Consider the following 22,416-nt stretch of genomic DNA (forward strand, 5'->3'; position numbering starts at 1 on the left):
GATCGATAATATGAAAATTGGAATTTATCTTGTATTGATCGACTGTCGATAATTTTGCATTTATGTATTTAGTCTTTAACATTGTTGGACAAATGAGGACAATAAAACCAATTTATTATACAAAATTACAGAAATACAATGATGTAACATTATTCGTCTTAAAGTAATTAATTACATTGAGTTCGTATTGTATTTAGATACTTTCCATATAAAAATATATAATTAATATTTTTTATATAATCTTTCACGAGACGGTACATTGACCTTTGATAATATTAACTAATTACTTAACTAGTTCTTTACATTGACAAAATCGTTTTTGCTGGTGCCCATCCTGACTTTATTCACATAGGTCACGATTTTTTTCCTCTTTGCCAAGACGTGAAATTGTTTAGCACCAGGTTCCATAATTTTTTGAATGTTATTTTTTGTGATGTCAACTCCAGGTATAATTATCAAGCCATTTTGCAACAATGCTTTTATCAGCTCTAGTTTTTCCAAAGCAGTATTTTTCTGTCCCAATGTTAGAATTCTTTGGAAGCCAAGATTTGAGATGATTTCTATCGATTTAAGACAATTGTTCGTTAGATCGAAAGCATGTTGAAACGTCATCGGCAAGAGTCGTGTAGTGGAAACGATTCTTTCACATGCGACAAGTCGATTTTGCAATTGGCTATCAACGCGCCAAAGACAAATACGTTCACTTCGTGATGCTTGAGAATTTTCAAATCGTGCAGCATAGCGTCAAGCTCTTCGTAGCCGTAGACGAAATTGCCGCTGCGAATGCAGATCATAACGTAAAGCGTAATGATCGTCAAAGTTTTTATTTGTTGAATCAAACCTGCGCTCGGTATTAAGTTACCACTCCGAGAAAGTCGTACAAACCTCCAGTCGGCTAGCTGCTTCTTCGAGCGTTTCGCGCAGATTCTAAGAAGTTGATACAAAGTGTAGTAAATAGTCAGACGATTGATAGATCGATTAATATTAATTTGTATACAAGTGCAATAATGTATTTGCATGTGTATATGTATGTAATTTATTATATAATTGCACTTTTTTAAAGAAATATTTTTCTGAGAATTAATTAATTTACGTCGTAAAAAAAATACATCATATGCTGGCAAATCAGCGCACAATTAAATCTCTCCGATAAATTATCAACCAAAGTAAACAAGAATTATATTTAAAAGAATAATTAATGACATTTGCATTTTTGTACGTTAAACAAAGTTGCTTAGAGAGAATGACGATATGTCATTTATGATTTGTGACTTACCTCGGCTTATCAGCTGCTTGATCGATCAGATAGATTGACTGATGAGAGATTGAGGTCAATTTAGGTTTAAATAAATTAAAGATATATTGTACCGCTGCATTTACGGCATATTACTGATCTATGTAACACTTTTGCTTATGCTGCGCAGATTTAAGCCAGCAAATAACAAAATTATTAGATCAATTGTGATATATATTCGCCGCGAGAATTAATTTTTTTAAGTAAACACGAAACGTTTGCATCAGCTGATAGCACATTAAAAATGACCACCAGCCTGTATCTTGTCAATCAACGAGAATCAACATACGCGAGTTTCGCTATTTGTATTTTGTCAGAAAACGGTAACGATATGGTTTGTTAGTTATTTTTCGCGAACTGTTTGATAACGTTGTGAACTATTTACTTGTGACGGTGCAGCAAAGAATATAATAACAATACATCACGAAGAGTCAAGTTTTCCGTCAATGTTGCTGTATTATTTGTAATTACTGAAATCTGGAGCAAAGTTTTTTTTTCGGGTACTTGATTGTCCATAATGATTTCACTTTGTTATTAGATGAATTGATTAAAATCTCATTATATCACAGTTATAGCGCGAATAATATTTTTTATATTAATTTAAACGCATATGGATTGCGGATAGATACATAATTTGCAAGAATATATAAAATTTTTATTTTGAGGGATAGTTTCGAAAACGAGGTTTATGGAGCGTAATGTAATATTGTATTATACATCTAAAATAATAACAAATCGAGCGCACATAAATAATATTAATTATAATAATGATAAAATAATAGTTATAATAGTTATATTAAGCGAATTTTATGGTAAGCGATGACAATGGAATTTAAAATTAGATATAAAGCACTTATTAGCACGTTATAATAAAATTCACTTCGCTCATTGATAAACGTATAAATATATATTTTTTCATGTATTTTAGATGCGCGATTACGCGCACAAACTGATAGAACGAAATGTGTATACTTTCATTACTAATTCGAATCGATATAATTAAATCTTATTCGTGTTTCCGATTTACAATTGTGCGCATCTTTTCAATTTATTTGTATAGAGTGTTCGGCAATGTCACAGTTTGAGGTGGATTCGCATTGGGGACAGTCTGGATTTCCTATTATGTTAACGTCAAAACAAAATAATGTAATAGTTTATCCTTATATATATATATGAATGTGAAGCGATGTGGGCATCACAAGGAAATGATTGTCATGTCCGCCACGATGGTGGCAGATATCGGCCTTTTATGTTATTCATCATCAAATCTCGCGGCTCGAGGAAGTGAAAGAATTCAATGCACTAAACTTGTGTAGCAGAAAAGATTATGATTTATTGAGTCACTTTAGAACATAAAACGCTATAAAATAAATATTTATAGCAACATAAAACTATGGTGCGTTATTAAAAATGCCAACATTTTTTATCTATTTTTTGAAAAATATTTGGTGGAAAAGAAAAGAATGTCAACAGTTTGTCTTTACTTTGATAAATGCTATAGTTTGATCATTAATGTCATTATTATACTGAGAAAAACAAAAATTATATATTAAAGTAATTATAGTCCGGATACTTATTTTTATAGGAATTGCTATTACTTTAAATTGTTCTGTTTAATAATTAGAACACCCATAAAAATAAAGTTGGCTTTAAAAAGCACTATTACAGTGAAACTATTATAAATTTGTTTTTCCCAGTGTAAGTTGTTCAACATAAATCGTCATCACCAAATATTCTGCTCTTTCCATTTTTATCCATTTATCTGTTAAATTCAGGTATGCCAAACACTCGGAATCTAGATATACCACCATCTGGTTGAATTATTATTTTTACGAAAGTTACTTTAATTCTTTGATTTGGTTCCACTCTAATATTTTGTTCCGTGCCCGGCTTTATCTGTAAGATTATTCGAGTTATAAAAAGAATATTGCATATGATTATAATTTGCTCATACTGACATTTTACAACAATTTTGTGTATTTGTGAAGTTACATTGGCACTTATTACTTTCATTAATATAAATAAATTGAAATAGTAGAAGTGATTAATTAAAAGCATCAATTGTGTAACACAAATATAAATTATGTTGTGTAATATAGTTAAAACAGCCAAAACGTGAAAAATTAATTAAACTAAGCTCACATGAGTACGCGGTATGATGTTTTTCCATTCGGTGTTTACACCACGTGTCTCATACAATCCTTGCACTTGTACCGTGACTGGAGCATTTTCAGTGAAAAGTTTTGTATTGAAAACAATACGAGTGACTGTACCACTGCATCCTAATTTAAACGAAGCCCAGTGTTCGGTCAATATCTAAAATTTTTATGCCAAATTATTTAGCGTAAATAATAATTATTTTTCTATGTAAAGAGATATTCTATTAATATTGATGTAAAATACATATTGCGCTAAAAGAAACATTTATTTGACGGGATTTTTAAATAATTGACTGCAATTTCATAATTAGTACTTGATACAGTTTTATCTACCTCATCGTATGACGTTTCGTTCGATTCGTCATGTTTTGTTGCAGTTACCCATCCGTCAATTATACTTGTCGCTTCGTTAGGTTGAATAATATTATTAGGATGCCCAATGTAACTCTCACTAAATAATACACAATCACTATTATACGCAGAGGAGATTAAATTAATCTCCTTATTCATTGCAGTGGGGGGTATTACTTGTCCGTAAGCGCGTAATCTGGCTATACCTCCGTCTGGGAAAAGATTGAGTCGCAAATGGGTCACTGGATTTTGGAATATTTTGAAAAACTTTTTACGTATAGATGGGTAGCCGGGGTTCAGCTTTTGTCTCGAAATCAAATAGTCCCATTTCTGAAAATGCATTTGGCAATTAATGATCCATTGACAGCAAAATCATCACGAAACGTAACACATTCCTGATACGCAAGACATTTTTGACGAAAGTACTATTGTTATAAAATATATTATAAAAATTAATTGTCATTATATATATAAAATTATAATTAAGTTTTATAATTTTTGTGTCTTTGTTTATATTATTCTTAGTACTTTGAATTCCAACAAAAATTACATATGTTGGATAATATAAATTTTAGTAATATAGATTTTGGAATATGTAATATTGTAATATTGACCTCTGTTTCGTTTTCCATGTACGTATACTCTTTTATACCGCACTGTCCGCCTAATTTGTGTTTCCGTTTTTGTATATACTTTTTCTTCAGTATAACTGCATAATAAATTATGTTAATATATAGATACTACAATTAGGGATTAATATTAAGTCATTTATAATATTAGTAATATAATAATGCGATTAATAAGTTAGGATTAACAAGTCGCTAGAAGTTATTTCTCACGAACGTTTGGCTGGTATTCCGCCTTGTACGGAAAACTCTGAAATATAGGGCTCGATAAAGCACGCGGTATCTATGCAAATGGAATGTATCTCAGTTAGATCGGCCAATTGGATAATAACAAAATTATTCCTTTCATTTTTCTCTCGCATTTTTCGTGTTTTCCATCCATCGACATTGTTGTTAATTTTGTTATCGGAAATCGTGTGTTTATTGCATACAGGATCGTCATCCTGAAATAAAACAACAATTAATCGTTAGCGATGATAAATGTATTAATTTCAGATTTTCTTCACACATTTTATGGTTTTTAGACTAGTTCTCGATTATGTCGAAATATATTATTGTTATAATTATTAAAAAATTGTAACTCAGTTAATTTAACAATCTAAATTATAGTGTGTCAAGGCTCAAGAGCTAAAAGTTGTTGTTCGTGCAATTGTTGTTTATTTATTTATTCATTGCGTTGACTTTGATATCACTGTAGCTTTTCACACTAAAGATGAATCAGAAATCAAAACGTATATAATTTTAATTTGTAAATATGATTCCAACACGAACAACCAGCTTTAATTCTTAAATTCTGATACTCTGTAATTTAGATTGTTATAATCATTATTATTATATCATAACTGATATTTTTTACAAGATTGGAAGAATATGTATGTTTATATATGAAATTTTAGTTATATTTAATACAACTTCTTACTTTAAGTAGATTTTCAGCCACGCCGCAAGAATCATCGGTTGCAAATATAATTTTTGCTGCGTTCTGTAATTTTTAATTATTTTATTAAATTCTTATCAGTCGATAAAAAAAGTAATTTATCATAGTAATAAAATAATGTATTAAGTTATTGGAGAAAATGGTGATATATATGTATATAAAAGAGAGAACTTAAAAGTATCGTTAAAAACCGAGTAGGAAATGAGTTCTGCTTTTTGTTTAAATATTTAAAAAATTTGCAAAACTGGTGATTTCAATAGAAGCCAGTATATTTGTACATAGAAGTATGTTTGCTCCAACAACAATGCAGTTAATTTTTTTTTGTCTACTAAGTAATCACACTTTAAAAAGAAATTACTTTTTCGGATGTGACTTCGATTAATTCCATTGACTCATTCCAGTCGTCCTCTTCAGATTCACAATCAGAGTTGCTCTCCGGTTCTGTCTTTATTAACAACATAAAACGTTTAAGCATAGATAAGCTTGTAGAATATATAATAGAGTTTCTAGCGGCATTAAACATTATATTGCATTATACATCGCAAAACTTTTTTTTCATACTTGCAAAAGTTTGCAAATTTGTACTACGATTGCAATATATATTGCATTTATATTGTATTGTACCAAAACAATATGCATAATTAGCGATAGAGGAATAGGCAGAGATACAAAAAGTAGGTGTAATCACGTTTTAAAAAGAACTTACTCTTGAGGATATATTTGCGCCCGATTCTTCAGAGTTATCCATCTGTTTGGAATCTTTGCTCCTTTTTTTCACCTTTATTAGACAACATAAAACAATGTAGATAAGCTTGTCGAATATATAATTAAGTTCTTAATAGAATTCTCAAAACTTTTTTTTATATTTTAAAAAATTTGGAAATTTTTATCGCGTTATGACAAATCGAGATGTCAGTATTATTAGCGATATAAGTATAGACACAGGCGCAATAAGTAGGCGTGATCATTTTGTAAAGAACTTACTTTTGTAGATGTGATTTCGCACGATTCCATTAATTGTTCAATGTTATGTTCTTCTTTCGATTTATTGTTGATCATGTTCACCTTTATTAAACAACATAAAACGGCGTTTAGGCATAAATAAGCTTATCGAATATATAATTGGGTTCTTAACGGAATTTTTAAAACTTTTTTTTTACTTGCAAAAATTTATATTACATTATATCAAAACGTTATATATATATGTAGTAATTAGCAATGGAGGTACAGATAAAGACACAACAATTATATAAAATCACGTTTTAAAAAGAAATTACTTTTGCACATGTGGCTTCGTATAATGCTATTGATCCGTTAAAGTTGACTTCGTCATTAGATTCAGTACTGTTTTCCATTTTCACCTCTATTGGACAACATAAACCAGCGTTAAAGCTTTGATAAGCATATCGCATAAATAATTGAGATATATACTTATATAATTTTTTCTATTTAACAATTTACAGTAATCTATGCTTTTATGATACGTTTCTAATGATTTCACTGATACGATCATTTAGAATATAGGGTCGATACATACCGGAATACTTAGAACTTATTTTTTAAAAGAAAACTGGAACTTTGCTCGGAATTATAGAATTTTTATATGTATGTACTAATTTCACACACGATCATTTAAATAGAATAGTCTTTTTTAATTAATACGATTTAAAGGATAATTCGGAAAATATGTTGCTAACACTTTCAACGACTTGAAGAAACTGACCTCTGAAATTTGAGCATTTCGTGATTTGTGTTGTACGATGTTTAGAAACATGCCTTTATTGTTATGGTAAACTGAGGATCGATAATATGAAAATTAGAATTTATCTTGCATTGATCGACCGTCGATAATTATTGTATTTATGTATTTAATCTTTAACATTGTTGGACAAATGAGGATAATAAAAACCTATTTATTATACAAAATTACAGAAATACAATAATAACATTATTCGTCTTAAAGTAATTAAATACATTGAGTTCGTATTGTATTTAGATACCATCCATATAAAAATATATAATTAATATTATTTTCTATATAATTTTTCACGAGGACGGTACATTGACTCTTGATAATATTAACTAATTTTTTAATTAATTCTCTATTTTTTACATTGACAAAATCGTCTTCACTGGTGCCCTTTTTGACTTTATTCACATAGGTCACGATTTTTTTAGGAGGATTCGCATTGGAGACGGTCTGGATTTCTTATTATGTTTACGTCAAAACAGAATAATATAATAATTTATCCCTATGAATGTAAAACGATGTGGGCATCACAAGGAAATGATTGTCATGTCCCGCCACGATGGTGGCAGATATCGGCCTTTTTCGTTATACATCATCAAAACTCGCGGTTCGAGGAAGTAAAAGAATTTAATGCACTAAACTTGTGTAGCAGTAAAAATTATGATTTATTGAGTCACTTTAGAACATAAAACGCTATAAAATAAATATTTGTAGTACCATAAAATACTACAATGCGTTATTAAAAATGCTAACATTTTTTATCTATTTTTTGAAAAATATTTGGTGGAAAAGAAAAGAATGTCAACAGTTTGTCTTTACTTTGATAAATGCTATAGTTTGATCATTATTGTCATTATTATACTGAGAAAAACAAAAATTATATATTAAAGTAATTATAGTCCGGATACTTATTTTTATAGGAATTGCTATTACTTCAAATTGTTCTGTTAAATAATTAGAACACCCATAAAAATAAAGTTGGCTTTAAAAAGCACTATTACAGTGAAACTATTATAAATTTTTTTTTTCAGTATAAGTTGTTTAAAATAAATCGTCCTCACCAAATATTCTATTCTTTCCATTTTTATGCGTTAAATTCAGGTATGCCAAACACTCGGAATCTAGATATACCACCATCTGGTCCAATTATTATTTTTACGGAAGTTACTTTAATTCTCCGATTTGTTTCCACTATAATATTTTGTTCCATGCCTGGATTTATCTGTAAGATTATTTGAGTTATAAAAAGAATATTGCATATGATTATAATTTGCTGATACTGACATTTCACAACAATTTTGTGCATTCGTGAAGTTACATTGGCACTTATCACTTTCATTAATATGAATAAATTGAGATAGTAGAGGTGATTAATTAGTAGCATCAATTGTGTAATACAAATATAAATTACATTATATAATATAGTTAAAACAGCCAAACCCTCAAAACGTGAAAAATTAATTAAACTAAGCTCACATAAGTACGCGGTATGATGTTTTTCCATTTGGTGTTTACACCATCTGTCTCATACAATCCTTGCACTTGTACCATGAATGGAGCATTTCCAGTGAAAAGTCTTGTATCGATAACAATACGAGTGACTGTGCCACTGCATCCTAATTTAAACAAAGCCCAGTGTTCGGTCATTATCTAAAATTTTTATACCAAATTATTTAGCGTAAATAATAATTTTTTTTTATGTAAAGAGATATTCCATTAATATTGATGTAAAATACATATTGCGCTAAAAAAAACATTTATTTTACGGGATTTTTAAATAATTGACTGCAATTTCATAATTAGTATTTGATACAGTTTTATGTACCTCATCATAAAACGTATCACTAATTTCGTAGTATTCGTTATGTTTTCTTGCAGTTACCCATCCGTCAATTATACTTGTGGCTTTGTTAGGTTGAATAATATTATTAGGATGTCCAATGTAACTCTCACTAAATGATACACAATCACTATTATACACAGATGAGATTAAATTAATCTCCCTATTCATTGTTGTTATGGTGGTGGGTATCACTCGTCCGTAAGCGCGTAATCTGGCAATTCCTCCGTCTGGGAAAAGATTGAGTCGCAAATGGGTCACTGGATTATGCGGTAATATTTTGAAGAACTTTTTACGTATAGATGGGTAGCCGGGGTTCAGCTTTTGTCTCGAAATCAAATAGTCCCATTTCTGAAATTGCATTTGACAATCAATGATCCATTGACAGCAAAATCATCACGAAACGTAACACATTTCTCATACGTAAGACATTTTTGGCGAAAGAATTATTGTTATAAAATATATTATAAAAATAAGTTGTCATTATATATATGAATTTATTATTAAGTTTTATAATTTATGTGTCCTTGTTTATATCATTCTCAATTCAAATTCCAACAAAAATTACATATGTTAGATAATATAAATTTTAGTAATATAGATTTTGGAATATATATTATTGTAATATTAACCTTTGTTTCGTTTTCCATGTACATATACTCTTTCATTCTGCACTTTCCGCTTAATTCTTTCCGGTTTTGCATATACGTTTTCTCCAATGTAACTACATAATAAATTATGTTAATATATAGATACTACAATTAGGGATTAATATTAAGTCATTTATAATGTTAGTAATATAATAATGAGATTAATAAGTTAGGATTAACAAGTCGCTACTTATAAGTTATTTCTCACGAACGTTTAGATAGCAATTCGCCTTGTACGGAAAACTGTGAAATATAGGGGTCGGTAAAGCACGTGGTATCTATGCAAATGGAATGTATATCAGTTGCACCGGCCAATTGGATAATAACAAAATTATTTTTGTTATGTCGTATTTTTTGAGTTTTCCATCCATCGACATTGTTGTTGATTTTATTATCAAAAAACGTGTGTTTATTGCATACAGGATCGTCATCCTGAAATGAAACGACAATAAATCGTCAACGATGTTAAATGTATTAATTGCAGATTTTCTGCACACATTCTTTGCTTTTTAGACTAGTTCTCGATTATGTCGAAATATATTTTATTGTTATAATTATTAGAAAATTGTGACTCAATTGATTTAACAATCTAAGTTAAAGTATGTCAAGGCTTAAGAGCTAAACTTGTTGTTCGTGCAATTGTTGCTTATTTGTTTATTCATTGCGTTTATTTTGATATCACTGTAGCTTTTCATACTGAAGATGACTCAGAAATTGAAACGTACATAATTCTACTACATACATAATTCTAATTTGTAAATATAATTTCAACACGAACATCCAGCTTTGATTCTTAAATTTTAATACTTTGCAATTTAGATTGTTATAATTATTATATTTATATCATATCTGATATCTTTTATAATATTGGACGAATATACATGAATATATATGAATTTTTAGTTATATTTAATACAACTACTTACTTTAAGTAGATTTTCAGCCACGCCATAGAAATCGTCGGTTGCAAATATAATTTTTGCTTTATTCTAAAATTTTCAGTTCTTTTATTAAATTTGCATCAGTTCATTAAAACAGTAATTTATTATATGAATAGAATAATGTATTGAGTTATTGGAGAAAATGGTGATATATATATATATATATAAAAGAGAAAACTTAAAAGTATCGTTAAAAAGCGAGTAGGAAATGAGTGCTGTTTTTTATTTTAATACTTAAAAAATTTGGAAAATTAGTGACGAGCCAGTATATTAGAAATATGTTCGCTCCAACAACAATACAGTTATATTTTTTTTGTTTACTAAGTAATCACACTTTAAAAAGAAATTACTTTTTTGGATGTGACTTCGATTAATTCTATTGACTCATTACAGTCGAGCTCTTCAAATTCAGCGCTGCTCATCGTTTCTGTCTTTATTAAACAATATAAAATGTTTAAGCATAGATAAACTTGTAGAATATATAATTGAGTTTTTAACGGCATTAAACATTATATGGCATTATACATCGTAAAACTTTTTTTTCATACTTACAAAAGTTTGCAAATTTATATTACGATTGCAATATATATTGCATTTATATTGTATTGTACCAAAACAATATGCATAATTAGCGATAGAGGAACAGACAAAAATACAACAAGTAGGTGTAATCACGTTTTAAAAAGAACTTACTCTTGGGAATATATCTGTGTCCGATTCTTCAGAGTTATCCATCTGTTTGGAATCTTTGCTCCTTCTTTTCACCTTTATTAGACAACATAAAACAATGTAGATAAGCTTATCGAATATATAATTGGGTTCTTAACGGAATTTTTAAAACTTTTTTTTATACTTGCAAAAATTTATATTACATTATATCAAAACGTTATATATATATATATAGTAATTAGCAATAGAGGTACAGATAAAGACACAACAATTATATAAAATCACGTTTTAAAAAGAAATTACTGTTGCACATGTGGCTTCGTATAATGCTATTGATCCGTTAAAGTTGACTTCGTCATTAGATTCAGTACTGTTTTCCATTTTCACCTCTATTGGACAACATAAACCAGCGTTAAAGCTTTGATAAGCATATCGCATAAATAATTGAGATATATACTTATATAATTTTTTCTATTTAACAATTTACAGTAATCTATGCTTTTATGATACGTTTCTAATGATTTCACTGATACGATCATTTAGAATAGAGGGTCGATACATACCGGAATACTTAGAACTTATTTTTTAAAAGAAAACTGGAACTTTGCTCGGAATCATAGAATTTTTATATCTATGTACTAATTTCACACACGATTATTTAAATAGAATAGTCTATTTTAATTAATACGATTTAAAGGATAATTCAGAAAATATGTTGCTAACACTTCCAACGGCTTGAAGAAACTGACCTCTGAAACTTTGAGTATCTCGTGATTTGTGATGTACAGTGTTTAGAAGTATGCTTTTATTATTATGGTAAACTGAGGATCGATAATACGAAAATTAGAATTTATCTTGTGCTGATCGACGGTCGATAATTATTGTATTTATGTAATTAATCTTTAGCATTGTTGGACAAATGAGAATAAAAAACAATTTATTATTTATTATACAAAATTACAGAAATACAATAATGTAACATTATTCGTCTTAAAGTAATTAAATACATTGAGTGCATGTTATATTTAGATGCTATCCATATAAAAATATATAATTAATATTATTTTTTATATAATCTTTCACGAGGCGGTACATTGACTCTTGATAATATTAACTAAATCCTTAACTAGTTCTCTATTCGTTACATTGATAAAATTGTCCTCGCCGGTGCCCATCCTGACTTTATTCGCATTATAGGTCATGATTTTTTTTCTCTTTGCTGACGCGTGAAATTCTTTAGCACCAGATTCCATAATTTTTTGAATGTTATCTCTTGTAATGCCAGCGCCAGGCATAATTATCAGATGTTTTGGCGCTTTTTGCAACAAGACTTTTATCAGCTCTAGTCCTTCCAAAGCTGTATTCTTCTGTCCCGATGTCAGAATCCTCTGGAAGCCAAGATTCGCGATGATTTCCATGGATTTCAAAGGATCGTTCGTTAGGTCAAAAGCACGATGAAACGTCACCGGCAAGGGACGTGCGGCGGAAATGATCCTTTCACACGCGACAATATCGATTTCGCAATCAGCTGTCAACGCGCCAAAGACGAAGCCATTCACTTCGTGATCCTTGAGAATCTTCAAATCGTGCAGCATAGCGTCGAGCTCTTCGTGGCTGTAGATGAAATCGCCGTTGCGAATGCGGATCATAGCGTAAAGCGGAATGGTCGCCAAAGTTTTTATTTGTTTAATCAGACCTGGGCTCGGTGTTAAACCACCCTCCGAAAGGGCCATACAAACCTCCAGCCGGCTAGCTCCTCCTTCGATCGCGTTTCTCGCAGATTCTAAGGAGTCGATGCAGATCTCCATCTGCAAAGTAAAATAATTAGTCAAACGATTGATAGATCGAGTAATATTAATTTTTTTACAAGTGCAATAATGTATTTGCACCTGTATATAATTTAATATATAATTGCACTTCTTCAGAAAAACATATTTCTGAGAATAAATTAGTTTACGTCGTAAAAAAACTACATCATATGCTGGCAAATTAGCGCGCGATTATATCTCTTCGGTAAATTATCAACCGAAGTAAACAAGTATTATATTTACAAGAATAATTAATGACATTTGCATTTCTGTACATTAAACAAAGTTGGTCAGAGAGAATGACGAAATGTTATTTATGATTTTGTGACTTACTTCGGCTTATCAGCTGCTTGATCGATCAGATAGATTGACTGATGAGAGATTTAGGTTTAAATAAATTAAAGATGTATTGCACCGCTGCATTCACGGCGCATATTACTGATTTATGTAACACTTGTGCTTATGCTGCGTAGATTTAAGCCAGCGAATGACAAAATTATTATTATAGATCTGTCGTGATATAAATGCGCCGTGAGAATTAATTTTTCCAAGCAACACAAGACGAGACTGCATCAGCTGGTAGCACTTTAGATATGGCTACCAGCTTGTGCCTCGTCAGTCGGAATCAGTATACGCGAGTCTCGCCATCTGTGTTTTATCAGGAAACGGTAACGATATCATTTGTTAGCCATGCCTTTTTCGCGAACTGTTTGATAACATTGTCAGCTATTTATTTGTGACAATTTTTTTCTCTGGTATTTCGATTGTGCATAATTATTTCATTTTGTTGTTAGATGAATTAATTTAAATCTCATTATGACGCTGTTATATCACGGACAATATTGCTTGTATTAATTTAAACGCATATGCATCGCGGAAAGATACATAATTTGCAAAGATATATAAAATTCTTATTTATTGAGGGATAGGTTCGGATACAAGGTTCATGAAGCGTAATGTAATATTGTATTATACAACATATATAATAAAATAATACCAAGTGCGGCGCACGTAAATAATATTAATAATAATAATAATAAAATATCAATAAAATAATAGTAACAAATATCAAGCGAATTTTACGGTGAGCGATGACAGTGAAATTTAAAATTAGAAATGAAACACTAATCAGCACGTTACAATATGAAAATACCACAAATTTACTTCGCTCATTAACGAACGTATAAATATATTTTTTTTCCACGCACTTTAGATACGCGATGACGCGCACAAACTGACGGAACGAAACGTGTATATTTCCACTATTAACTCGACTCGATATAATCTAAATCATATTCGCATTTCCGATTTACAATCGTGCGCATTTTTTCAATTTATTCGTTTAGCGTTTTCGGCAAGATTACACTTCGAGAAGGATTCGCATTCGGGATTGTCTCCCCGAGACAGATCACCGCATTTGATTCCAATGATTACTGATTAATTAAAATATACAATTATGCGTACTCACGGGTTTAACGCAGGAAAAATATACAATTTGTTATAATTATCATCGCGTTCTGACCATAGGCGGACCTAGCACACTGCTTTTAAGAAAAAAAAAAAACGTTAAAATCATAAAATACAGTAAAAATCCTCAACAAATATGCATTCCACGCATTTTTGAGGAACGAAAATTAGATTTTTTTTTTAATCTTCGCTCAGATCCACCTATGCATTCGACTAAAATTCAATAGCGATATACAAGGGGAGAAGAAGGTGAGGTGGGAGACTTGGAAAATCAGAGCTCGCCATTTGAGACCGCGATTGGCGACGGGCTTGTGGAATTGTTGGAGTTCGTCGCCCATTTGTTCTTGTGTGGATCGACGCCAAAGCCCTCGTCGTAGTTTCCTCGTGTGATGAAGAGTTGCTTGAAGTGCGGGATGCAGTACAGCTTCCCATTGTTCAGGGTGAAAGAGTCCATCCTGTTCGAACGCATAAAATCGTTATAATTTTATTACGTTAAATTCAGGGCGTACTTAAAAAACATTTCAGTTTTTAAAGAAATATATATTAAATTTCTACGAATCATAATCATTACATTTTTGCAGGAAAACTTTTTTTAAAACAGTCGCCAATATTTATTTGTATATTAATATTATTTCGCTGGCGAAAAGTACAAGATTATTAAATTACAAAGCTGATAGGCAAGTATGATAGAAGCAAGAATTCATACGCGTTTCCTTTCGTTACCTTAAAATGCAGTTGCACTGGAGACACCGGAAGCATTGCTTGTGAAAGATTTTGTTATTGGTCTCAACTTTCTCCAAGGGGTAGACCTTCTTTTGACAGCTTTCGCACACGTCCGTGCAGGTCGTCTGGATCTCCTATTTTGTTTACGTCAAAACAAGACGATATAATAATTTATCCTTATGAATGCCCATGCGATGATTGAATAATGGGAAGTGTATTTGAATGATGAAATGTAATGTGTAAGGGATATGTACGCTACGCGAAAGAAGAAGACGAGGAAAGGCCGCGCTGCTTCTCAAATCGACGAGACAGATTTAGCATCTCTTTTATTTACCACTTGTGTATTATCGTAATAAATGTTACACGAGAAAGATTAACAGAACAGGATCGTTATACATCGATAGAAACGATACGCTAAAGGTCGCAATAAAATCGTGAAATATATATATAATATTATCGCTAACTATTATGCTACAAATTAGGCGACTTCGAGAGGCCGTAACGAGAACTTGCGAAATTGTCTCGAAATTTTAACATCTCGATTATTCGAGCGGATTGTTCGCAAATCAAAACCAGCTTAGCGCTTCTTGATATAAATCTCATCCGCATATTTTCACTTCGCGTAAAATAGAAAGACATCGGCTGTCTCGATAATATACATTTTCGATCTTTTTTTTTTTTTTTTTTTTCTTTCCACAGCACCTAAATAATTGTCTACAAAATTCGTATGCGTCTATAAACAATTCTCTGCACTCGATTCAAAAACTCGATAAGCGATCGCGTTTTACCCTGATATTCTGCGACCGAAAATCAGTCGCATTGTGCTTCTTCTCTGAAAGTGTAAAGTGTGCCGATAGGTACGGTGCTTCGATAACTTTCTCGTATATGACAGTATCAGCGAAAATGTCAGTTATAAAGATTTATGACGAAGCTGCTTTCCTGCATGATCTGGCGATGAGTATCAAAACAAATGAAATCATCGATAAAAGGATATCTTACTCACGAGAAATAATGCACTTAGGCGTAATACAACAAGAATTAATATTTTTTGCGCTCTAAACAATAAAATACGTAATCACGGTCTTTCATATCGCACAAGTGTATAGATATATATATATATATATATATTGTATATACACGTGTGTTTTTTTCCCGAACAGTTTGATCGTTGACGCATATAAAAATCTACGCACTACCGCGCTAAGCTGTAAAAAGAGTCGAAATTTGTAAAAGCGATCGAAATAGCTACGGTCCTAACCACTAGTCGGCCCTAGAGCACCCGACACTTCCTCTACAGGCGATAATTCCTCGTTTCAGGCTCTCATCCCGCACGTGAAATTTGGGGAAGCATTACTTTTTACTTCTTGTTTGTCATTCTCACGCACTTTCTTTTTCTTTCGCGCTCTTACTCTCGCTCTTTGTTTCTCTCTCTCTCTCTCTCTCTCTCTACTCATTCATCTATCGACGAAAAACTTGGCACTTATGAAAATCAGAAATCTAAAGCGGTAGACAAAGATCGTAACGATGAGGAAAAAAAGTTTTGATCTTGCTGTTGTTAGTTAAGTATTCATTAAATGCGATGAATTAAAAAAAATATGAATAATTGTCGATGATAAAGATGTGATCTGCAAATATTATTTATCTACTGTTTGCTCGAAATATTTTGCAACCAGCCTCGTGATTTAATATAATGTATTTTAATCAATTAGTTGATTGACTGATTACTCTAAATAGTGGATGATTTATCACACACAAAGAAATCACAAAGGCACGTTATATTGTAACATTCAATGATTGTGTCAAGAAGAGTTAAAATCCGTTCCGAGAAAAATCGTTATGTTGAAAGTTGAATGTATTCAACAAAATTTGATACTTTGTAAAATCATCGTGACTCCTCTGTCCCGAATAAGAATTGCTATATAAAAATTATTAATCACACAATCGCTCACGCGATTACATTTGAACTTTTGATTAATTATGAAGATGTTTTAATGGATCACCGTTAAGTTATGGCTGACTGAGTCCGCATCGTTACGAATTTCACTACTTAGGAGCGAATCCATCGTGCTTCATGTTGGTATGTCGGTCACACGTGTCTAATAGAATTTTGATGATAATGAAGCTGTGTAACCGACGTACCTATGACGCAGATGGGCGCTCGTCTTTTTTATATAAAGTAAATTAGTAAACAAGGTTTTTCTCTTTGTTATAAATATATATATTAAGATAAGATGTCGAGCGTTTCCGCGTAACAAATATATTTGCGCGATCTCTTGATAAAATAAAAATATTATTCAATTAGACAAAAATATTAAATACTCTGTAAAATATTAAAAATTATATGACTCTCTCTCTCTCTTTCTCTCATTAAATTTTGAAACCGTCCAAGTTTCCTTCTTCTAATATATAGATTTTTATATAAAATAATGATTAATAGATGGATTATAAATTTTTCGACAGCACTATAATCGGATTTGCGATACAGATGTACTGAATTTCTCGCACGCCTTTTCTTACGTGACTCAGCGTATTGCTGCCTCGCGCGCTTTACAGCCATCTGCCTTGGATTGTTTTTTTCTTTTTTTCCGCTGACGTACTTCTTCGTATCTAATTGGCGATTGAATGAAACGCTCGACGGATCCGGAGTTGCGCAGACTTTCATAGTGTAATAATATATTAACGCATAACATATGGTACAGTCTACGGGCTAGATTCGCTACACGAGAACGTAACGCTCGGCGTGTTAAAACCATCTCCCTAAGAAAAACACAAGATCGTTACAGTAATTGACGATAACCGAACATTATTGCGCAATGCACGAGATTTAAAAAAAAAAAAAACTTTTTCCATCGCAGTTGTGTTGCCGACGCTCTCCTTCCTTCCGTCGATTCTTCTCCTTCTCTCTCCCCTCCTCGCAATCGATTTAATCCAGCCGCATATCTTCGGTCTCTCTCCCTTACTGCATCGCGTCACAAAAAGAAGATAATTTGACATTGCTTGTGATAATTTTTTCTTTATGATACCACACGACACAAGCGGGCAGGATTCGATTAAAATGTCGCAGGCAGATTTTAAACGAAACAAAAAAAAGAACAATATAAGAACAATAACGCAAAATTAAAAAATAATCACATCGATCATGCTCGACAATAATCAACGAAAGGAATAAAAGTGGTTAAATCGTCGACGCTCGCACATTTGGAGTTTTACAACACATATTCCCTAAAAATTTCATCCAACTGCGTAAATTTTGTATTTTTATTAAACTAATTGAATTATTTTTTCACTTTTAGATGCGGAATTGAAGTTTCTACGTTATGTGCGCTCATTTCTTGCAAGCAATAAAGGATTAAATTCTCATCACGTAAACGGGTAAGTTTGAATATAAAATTTTCTATATTACATATTTTACATATTAGAAATATGTTTCTATGAAAATAGAAATGGTTTAAGAATTCGAGTAATGAATTTGATAGTATTCATTGCTTAAACAATATAAATAATGTTTATTAAGATATTATTATTGCTCCAAAATATAGCACACGTTCGCAGTTCTTGCCATTTAATATAAACGAATATTTAAAGATAATATATGCAGATATTTAAAGCTAAGCGAATAAATAGCTTAAAAATATTAGCTAATATTAAAATTTAGCTTTCGCGAATATATAACAAATCTGTATAATATATCTTAATTTTAACTGGACATTATATTATATCATAAAAAAAACAATTAAGATTATTGATTTTTCATGCGAAAAAAAGTTATAGAAAATTTTGATAACAGCGAGCAAACGGACATATTTTCATATATTTTCATAATGGACATATTACATTCGCAAAATCCACTGTACAAAACGTAGAATTAGCGGATTAAGTGATTATAAGCGATTAGTTCTCATTACAAAATATACATATATGTGTCGCCAATAAAAAGTGCAAAATTAAATTCTCATTATATGTATAGAAAACGGAGCACATAAAATAAAATAAATTAAAAATTCGGTCGTGCTTTCAAGCAGTGCTCGAGTTGCGTCAAAACATATTGGAAATATTGCAATTTATTACTCAAAACGAAACGTCTATTAAAAACGTGTATCTAAAATATTAGATTTCTTCTAAAATTTTGACACAATATAGACACTGCTTGTAGAATAAAACCATACTTATCATTCTAACATATAAATTGAAAATGGATAAAACAGGCAGACGATAATTACAAATCACACCATGCGCATACTTTATAATGCCGAGTTGTTTACAAACGAAAAAGGAAAAATTTGATGGAAATGTTGTTGTTAAAAAAAAAAAAGGGATCAAAGTTCTCCAAAACGTCTCCTTAATTAATTACATCGGTAAATGACGAATTAAGACGAATTAAAACGAGTGATGTATATATAAAATTAGTGGATGCAAGGAAAATAATAATAACTATATGAACAGGTCGTAATATGGTGTTGAAGTATATTTATCGAATGAAGAATGAAAGTGCGATTATAACGAACATAATGCTGTACTCACCACAAATCGATTGACTTTGACCTTCGGTGCGCGCGGGGATTCGTTGGTCTGCGAGCCGAGGGACTCGAAACGAGCCCTCAGACTGCTCGCAGATTCTATGCTCGACTGATCGCCCGTGCCTTGAGCCATCTCTATTTCGGCGATGTGGTGATTGCTGACTTTGCCGTCGGTCTCCTCCCAGTGCTCGAACTTAGCGCGTAGAGTCTTGGCGCGCGCTGCGTTCTGCGCCTGTTTCAAGAACTCGTCCTCGACCTAGGTGGACAACAGACGGGAGAAGGCCGTAGATTACAGGGTGGTACGTGCCAACAAGCCTACTTTCGCGAAACTACGAAATCTGAAATATCGGTTTGCCCGAAAAGAAGTTCGCGCTAATTTCTTAATGCTGCAATGACAACACGTTCGGACAAGCCGGCCACTCTGGCCACTTTTAGAGTGTTAGATCTTAATTCATTCGGTAATTAAGACGCGGAGGAATTGTATATATTTAAGACGAAGGGAAGATTTCAGAAAGAAGTAAAAAGGAAACTTGAGGAATTTTATAATTCCAGTAAATAAATCGTACTCATCCCAGTATCATATGTTAAGCAACAGCTTTTCATTTGTATCTCGGTTCCATTTTATCGATAAGCTTGATCCCAAAATATTCGACATAAATCTTACCTTATCTGAGCTGCGGACGTAGTTGGGATCTCTTTCCTCGGCACTGTCGTCACCGTCGGACTCCTCGCCCTCTTCTTCCTCGTCCTCTTCCGAGTCCGAGGCCGTCGCCTTGGCGTACTTGTCCTCGGGAGGCGGCGTGAAGCGCTTTAGGGGTTTCGGGCCCTCCGGCAATTCTTCCTTGCTCGCGTTTTCCTCCATTTGTCGGAAGATGGACAGCATCTTCCTCGCCGTGTCCGTGTGCACTACCTCGTTCACTCTGTCGTCGGCTCTGACCACGTCGGGATCGCGGTAGATTTCTCGATCTGGTGAATCCATCTGTCCAATTGTTAAGGAAAAAATAATATATATTGACATAATAATTGAATAAGGCTCGAATCGTATAACTTGATCATCCTATTTTCATAACTAATAAAGTAATCTTAATTTTTCTTATATTTTGAATAATTTATTTCAGAAGGTCCTACAAGACTTATAGTTTTCATTATCCATTTGTTTCAAATTGAAAGAAAACAGTTTTTTTTTTTAAGTTTTTAGATGTAAAGATAATTAGTCAAATTAATGTTAATTAATTAATTCAATATTTTTCAGTTATTTTATTGCTTACTTTATAATCGCACAACCATTATCATTTCTGCACAAGAAAACGACAGACGTACTATGTCTGATGTCTCACAATCAGATAATGTCTTTTATTTTCACAGATGTGTTGATTTTTTGATAAAAGGATGTATTTCTAACTGGCAAATTCTTCGATAAATTTTGAATCATGCTTTTACTGCATATAAATTGTTGTTTTTAAAGAGATTGTTTTTTCGAATTTTGTTGTTCAAAAAAGAGAATAATAAATATATAAGAAATAATATTATATTAATTTTGATACTATTTTTATTTTGACTATCTTTTTTATTATTTTTTTATTTTCGATAATGTTTAATTATTTTTATCGCTCAAAATCGGTAAATCAAAAATCAAAATTTTGTTTGTAAGTATCTATATTATGAAAATAATCTTGAGGAAAAATGTTAAATTATAGAAAAATATCTTATCTGATATATTATCTAGCTAATTATTTACACTAATGATTTATTTATAATCAATGTGCGCAATACTTTTATATTAATTATGTAATGTATTTTCATGAATTTGTTTCATGTTTTAAAGAATTTGCCAAAGCGTTGATATCAGTAGATTATGTATTCATGATTCATCGTTTTTTATTCGCGCGATTGTTGCTCTAAAATTCGTAGAGAAGTTACTCGTGGCAAGGACGAGTTGATTGAAAAGAACACGAGCTCGTATATATTGTTCATTTTATCACGCGATAAGTTTAAGCCGAATTTTTAAGCCATGATGCATCGTCGGAGATCCAGGTAAGCTGGAGATCGACGACCGAAATGTTCCTTTTAACCGTATCCGGCGTGAATCAGCTTTAGGGATTCAAGCGTGGGTGGTACACGGCAATAAATTTCGTGGGAAGAATACAGGTTTTTTTTAAACGAAGGCTTATTCTGAAGGCTTAAGTATATGAATATAATATAGTATAAAACATTTAATATAATGCAACAAAGTTAGGAAAGTCGTCAAAGATAATAAATTAAATAATATTCAAAAGAGAGGAAATGTAGAGAGAGAGAGAGAGAGAGAGAGAGAGAGAGAGAGAGAGAGAGAGTAAAATTCAAATACAATATTAAGAAAAAGTATGTTATAAATAAATTCAATTGCGCACAAACAGAAACTTTAAGGAAAATTCACATGCTTCTAAAAAATTCAATTTGAAGAAGAAATCATGCAACGCACACTAACAGCCAGACATTCGCATGCTTGAAAGTTTTAGCAACGACAACGCAATATCAAATGGAATTCCTATTGTGAATCGAAACTGTTTCTTTGCAAGTTCTGAGGGTTAGCCCTTTTCGACCCGTGCGCGCTTATACCTGAGCCTGAGACAGTCAGGTAAGGCTGGGAATCTGATGACGCAGAACGATTGAAGGTTGCTCGAAACTTATGACATTTCAAAACA

At 31.7% G+C, this 22,416-nt stretch overlaps 3 protein-coding genes and 1 pseudogene across 19 annotated transcripts in view; all 4 read right to left on the bottom strand.

Annotated features, from left to right (window-relative positions):
- Positions 1–199: 199 nt before the first annotated feature.
- LOC136999570 (copper homeostasis protein cutC homolog) lies at positions 200–943 on the bottom strand (annotated as a pseudogene).
- Positions 944–2,602: 1,659 nt separating this feature from the next.
- LOC105672476 (uncharacterized) lies at positions 2,603–11,971 on the bottom strand. Its single transcript, XM_067353910.1, has 20 exons — positions 11,781–11,971; positions 11,521–11,606; positions 11,242–11,313; positions 10,899–10,979; positions 10,534–10,596; positions 9,820–10,039; positions 9,590–9,681; positions 8,943–9,308; positions 8,594–8,767; positions 8,249–8,339; positions 6,645–6,730; positions 6,352–6,432; positions 6,074–6,145; positions 5,726–5,812; positions 5,350–5,412; positions 4,648–4,873; positions 4,419–4,513; positions 3,787–4,134; positions 3,437–3,610; positions 2,603–3,190 (listed from the first exon to the last, which is right to left on the bottom strand). Exons 2-20 carry the CDS (start codon positions 11,596–11,598, stop codon positions 3,053–3,055), a joined length of 2,607 nt encoding a protein of 868 aa, XP_067210011.1. The 5' UTR covers positions 11,599–11,606; positions 11,781–11,971; the 3' UTR covers positions 2,603–3,052.
- Positions 11,972–12,296: 325 nt separating this feature from the next.
- LOC105672478 (copper homeostasis protein cutC homolog) lies at positions 12,297–13,025 on the bottom strand. Its single transcript, XM_012367435.2, has one exon. The coding sequence runs from the start codon at positions 13,023–13,025 to the stop codon at positions 12,297–12,299; it is 729 nt and encodes a 242-aa protein (XP_012222858.1).
- An 899-nt stretch (positions 13,026–13,924) lies between these two features.
- The window catches only part of LOC105672472 (uro-adherence factor A), a 159,584-nt gene continuing 151,092 nt past the window's right edge, over positions 13,925–22,416 (bottom strand). For 15 of the 17 annotated variants that reach the window (XM_067354404.1, XM_012367427.2, XM_067354408.1 and 12 more), the window contains 4 exons: positions 20,397–20,711; positions 19,737–19,988; positions 15,216–15,349; positions 13,925–14,947 (listed from right to left, as the gene is read on the bottom strand). In XM_067354404.1, the coding sequence (XP_067210505.1) occupies positions 14,764–14,947; positions 15,216–15,349; positions 19,737–19,988; positions 20,397–20,711 (885 nt within the window). In that variant the 3' untranslated portion in view covers positions 13,925–14,763. Of the gene's footprint in view, positions 14,948–15,215; positions 15,350–15,524; positions 18,175–19,736; positions 19,989–20,396; positions 20,712–22,416 lie in introns of those variants that run through there. The other 2 variants (XM_012367424.2, XM_067354410.1) reach the window with 2 other exon arrangements.

This window comes from Linepithema humile, chromosome 4, assembly GCF_040581485.1.
Source record: "Linepithema humile isolate Giens D197 chromosome 4, Lhum_UNIL_v1.0, whole genome shotgun sequence".
Classification (NCBI taxonomy): domain Eukaryota; kingdom Metazoa; phylum Arthropoda; class Insecta; order Hymenoptera; family Formicidae; genus Linepithema; species Linepithema humile.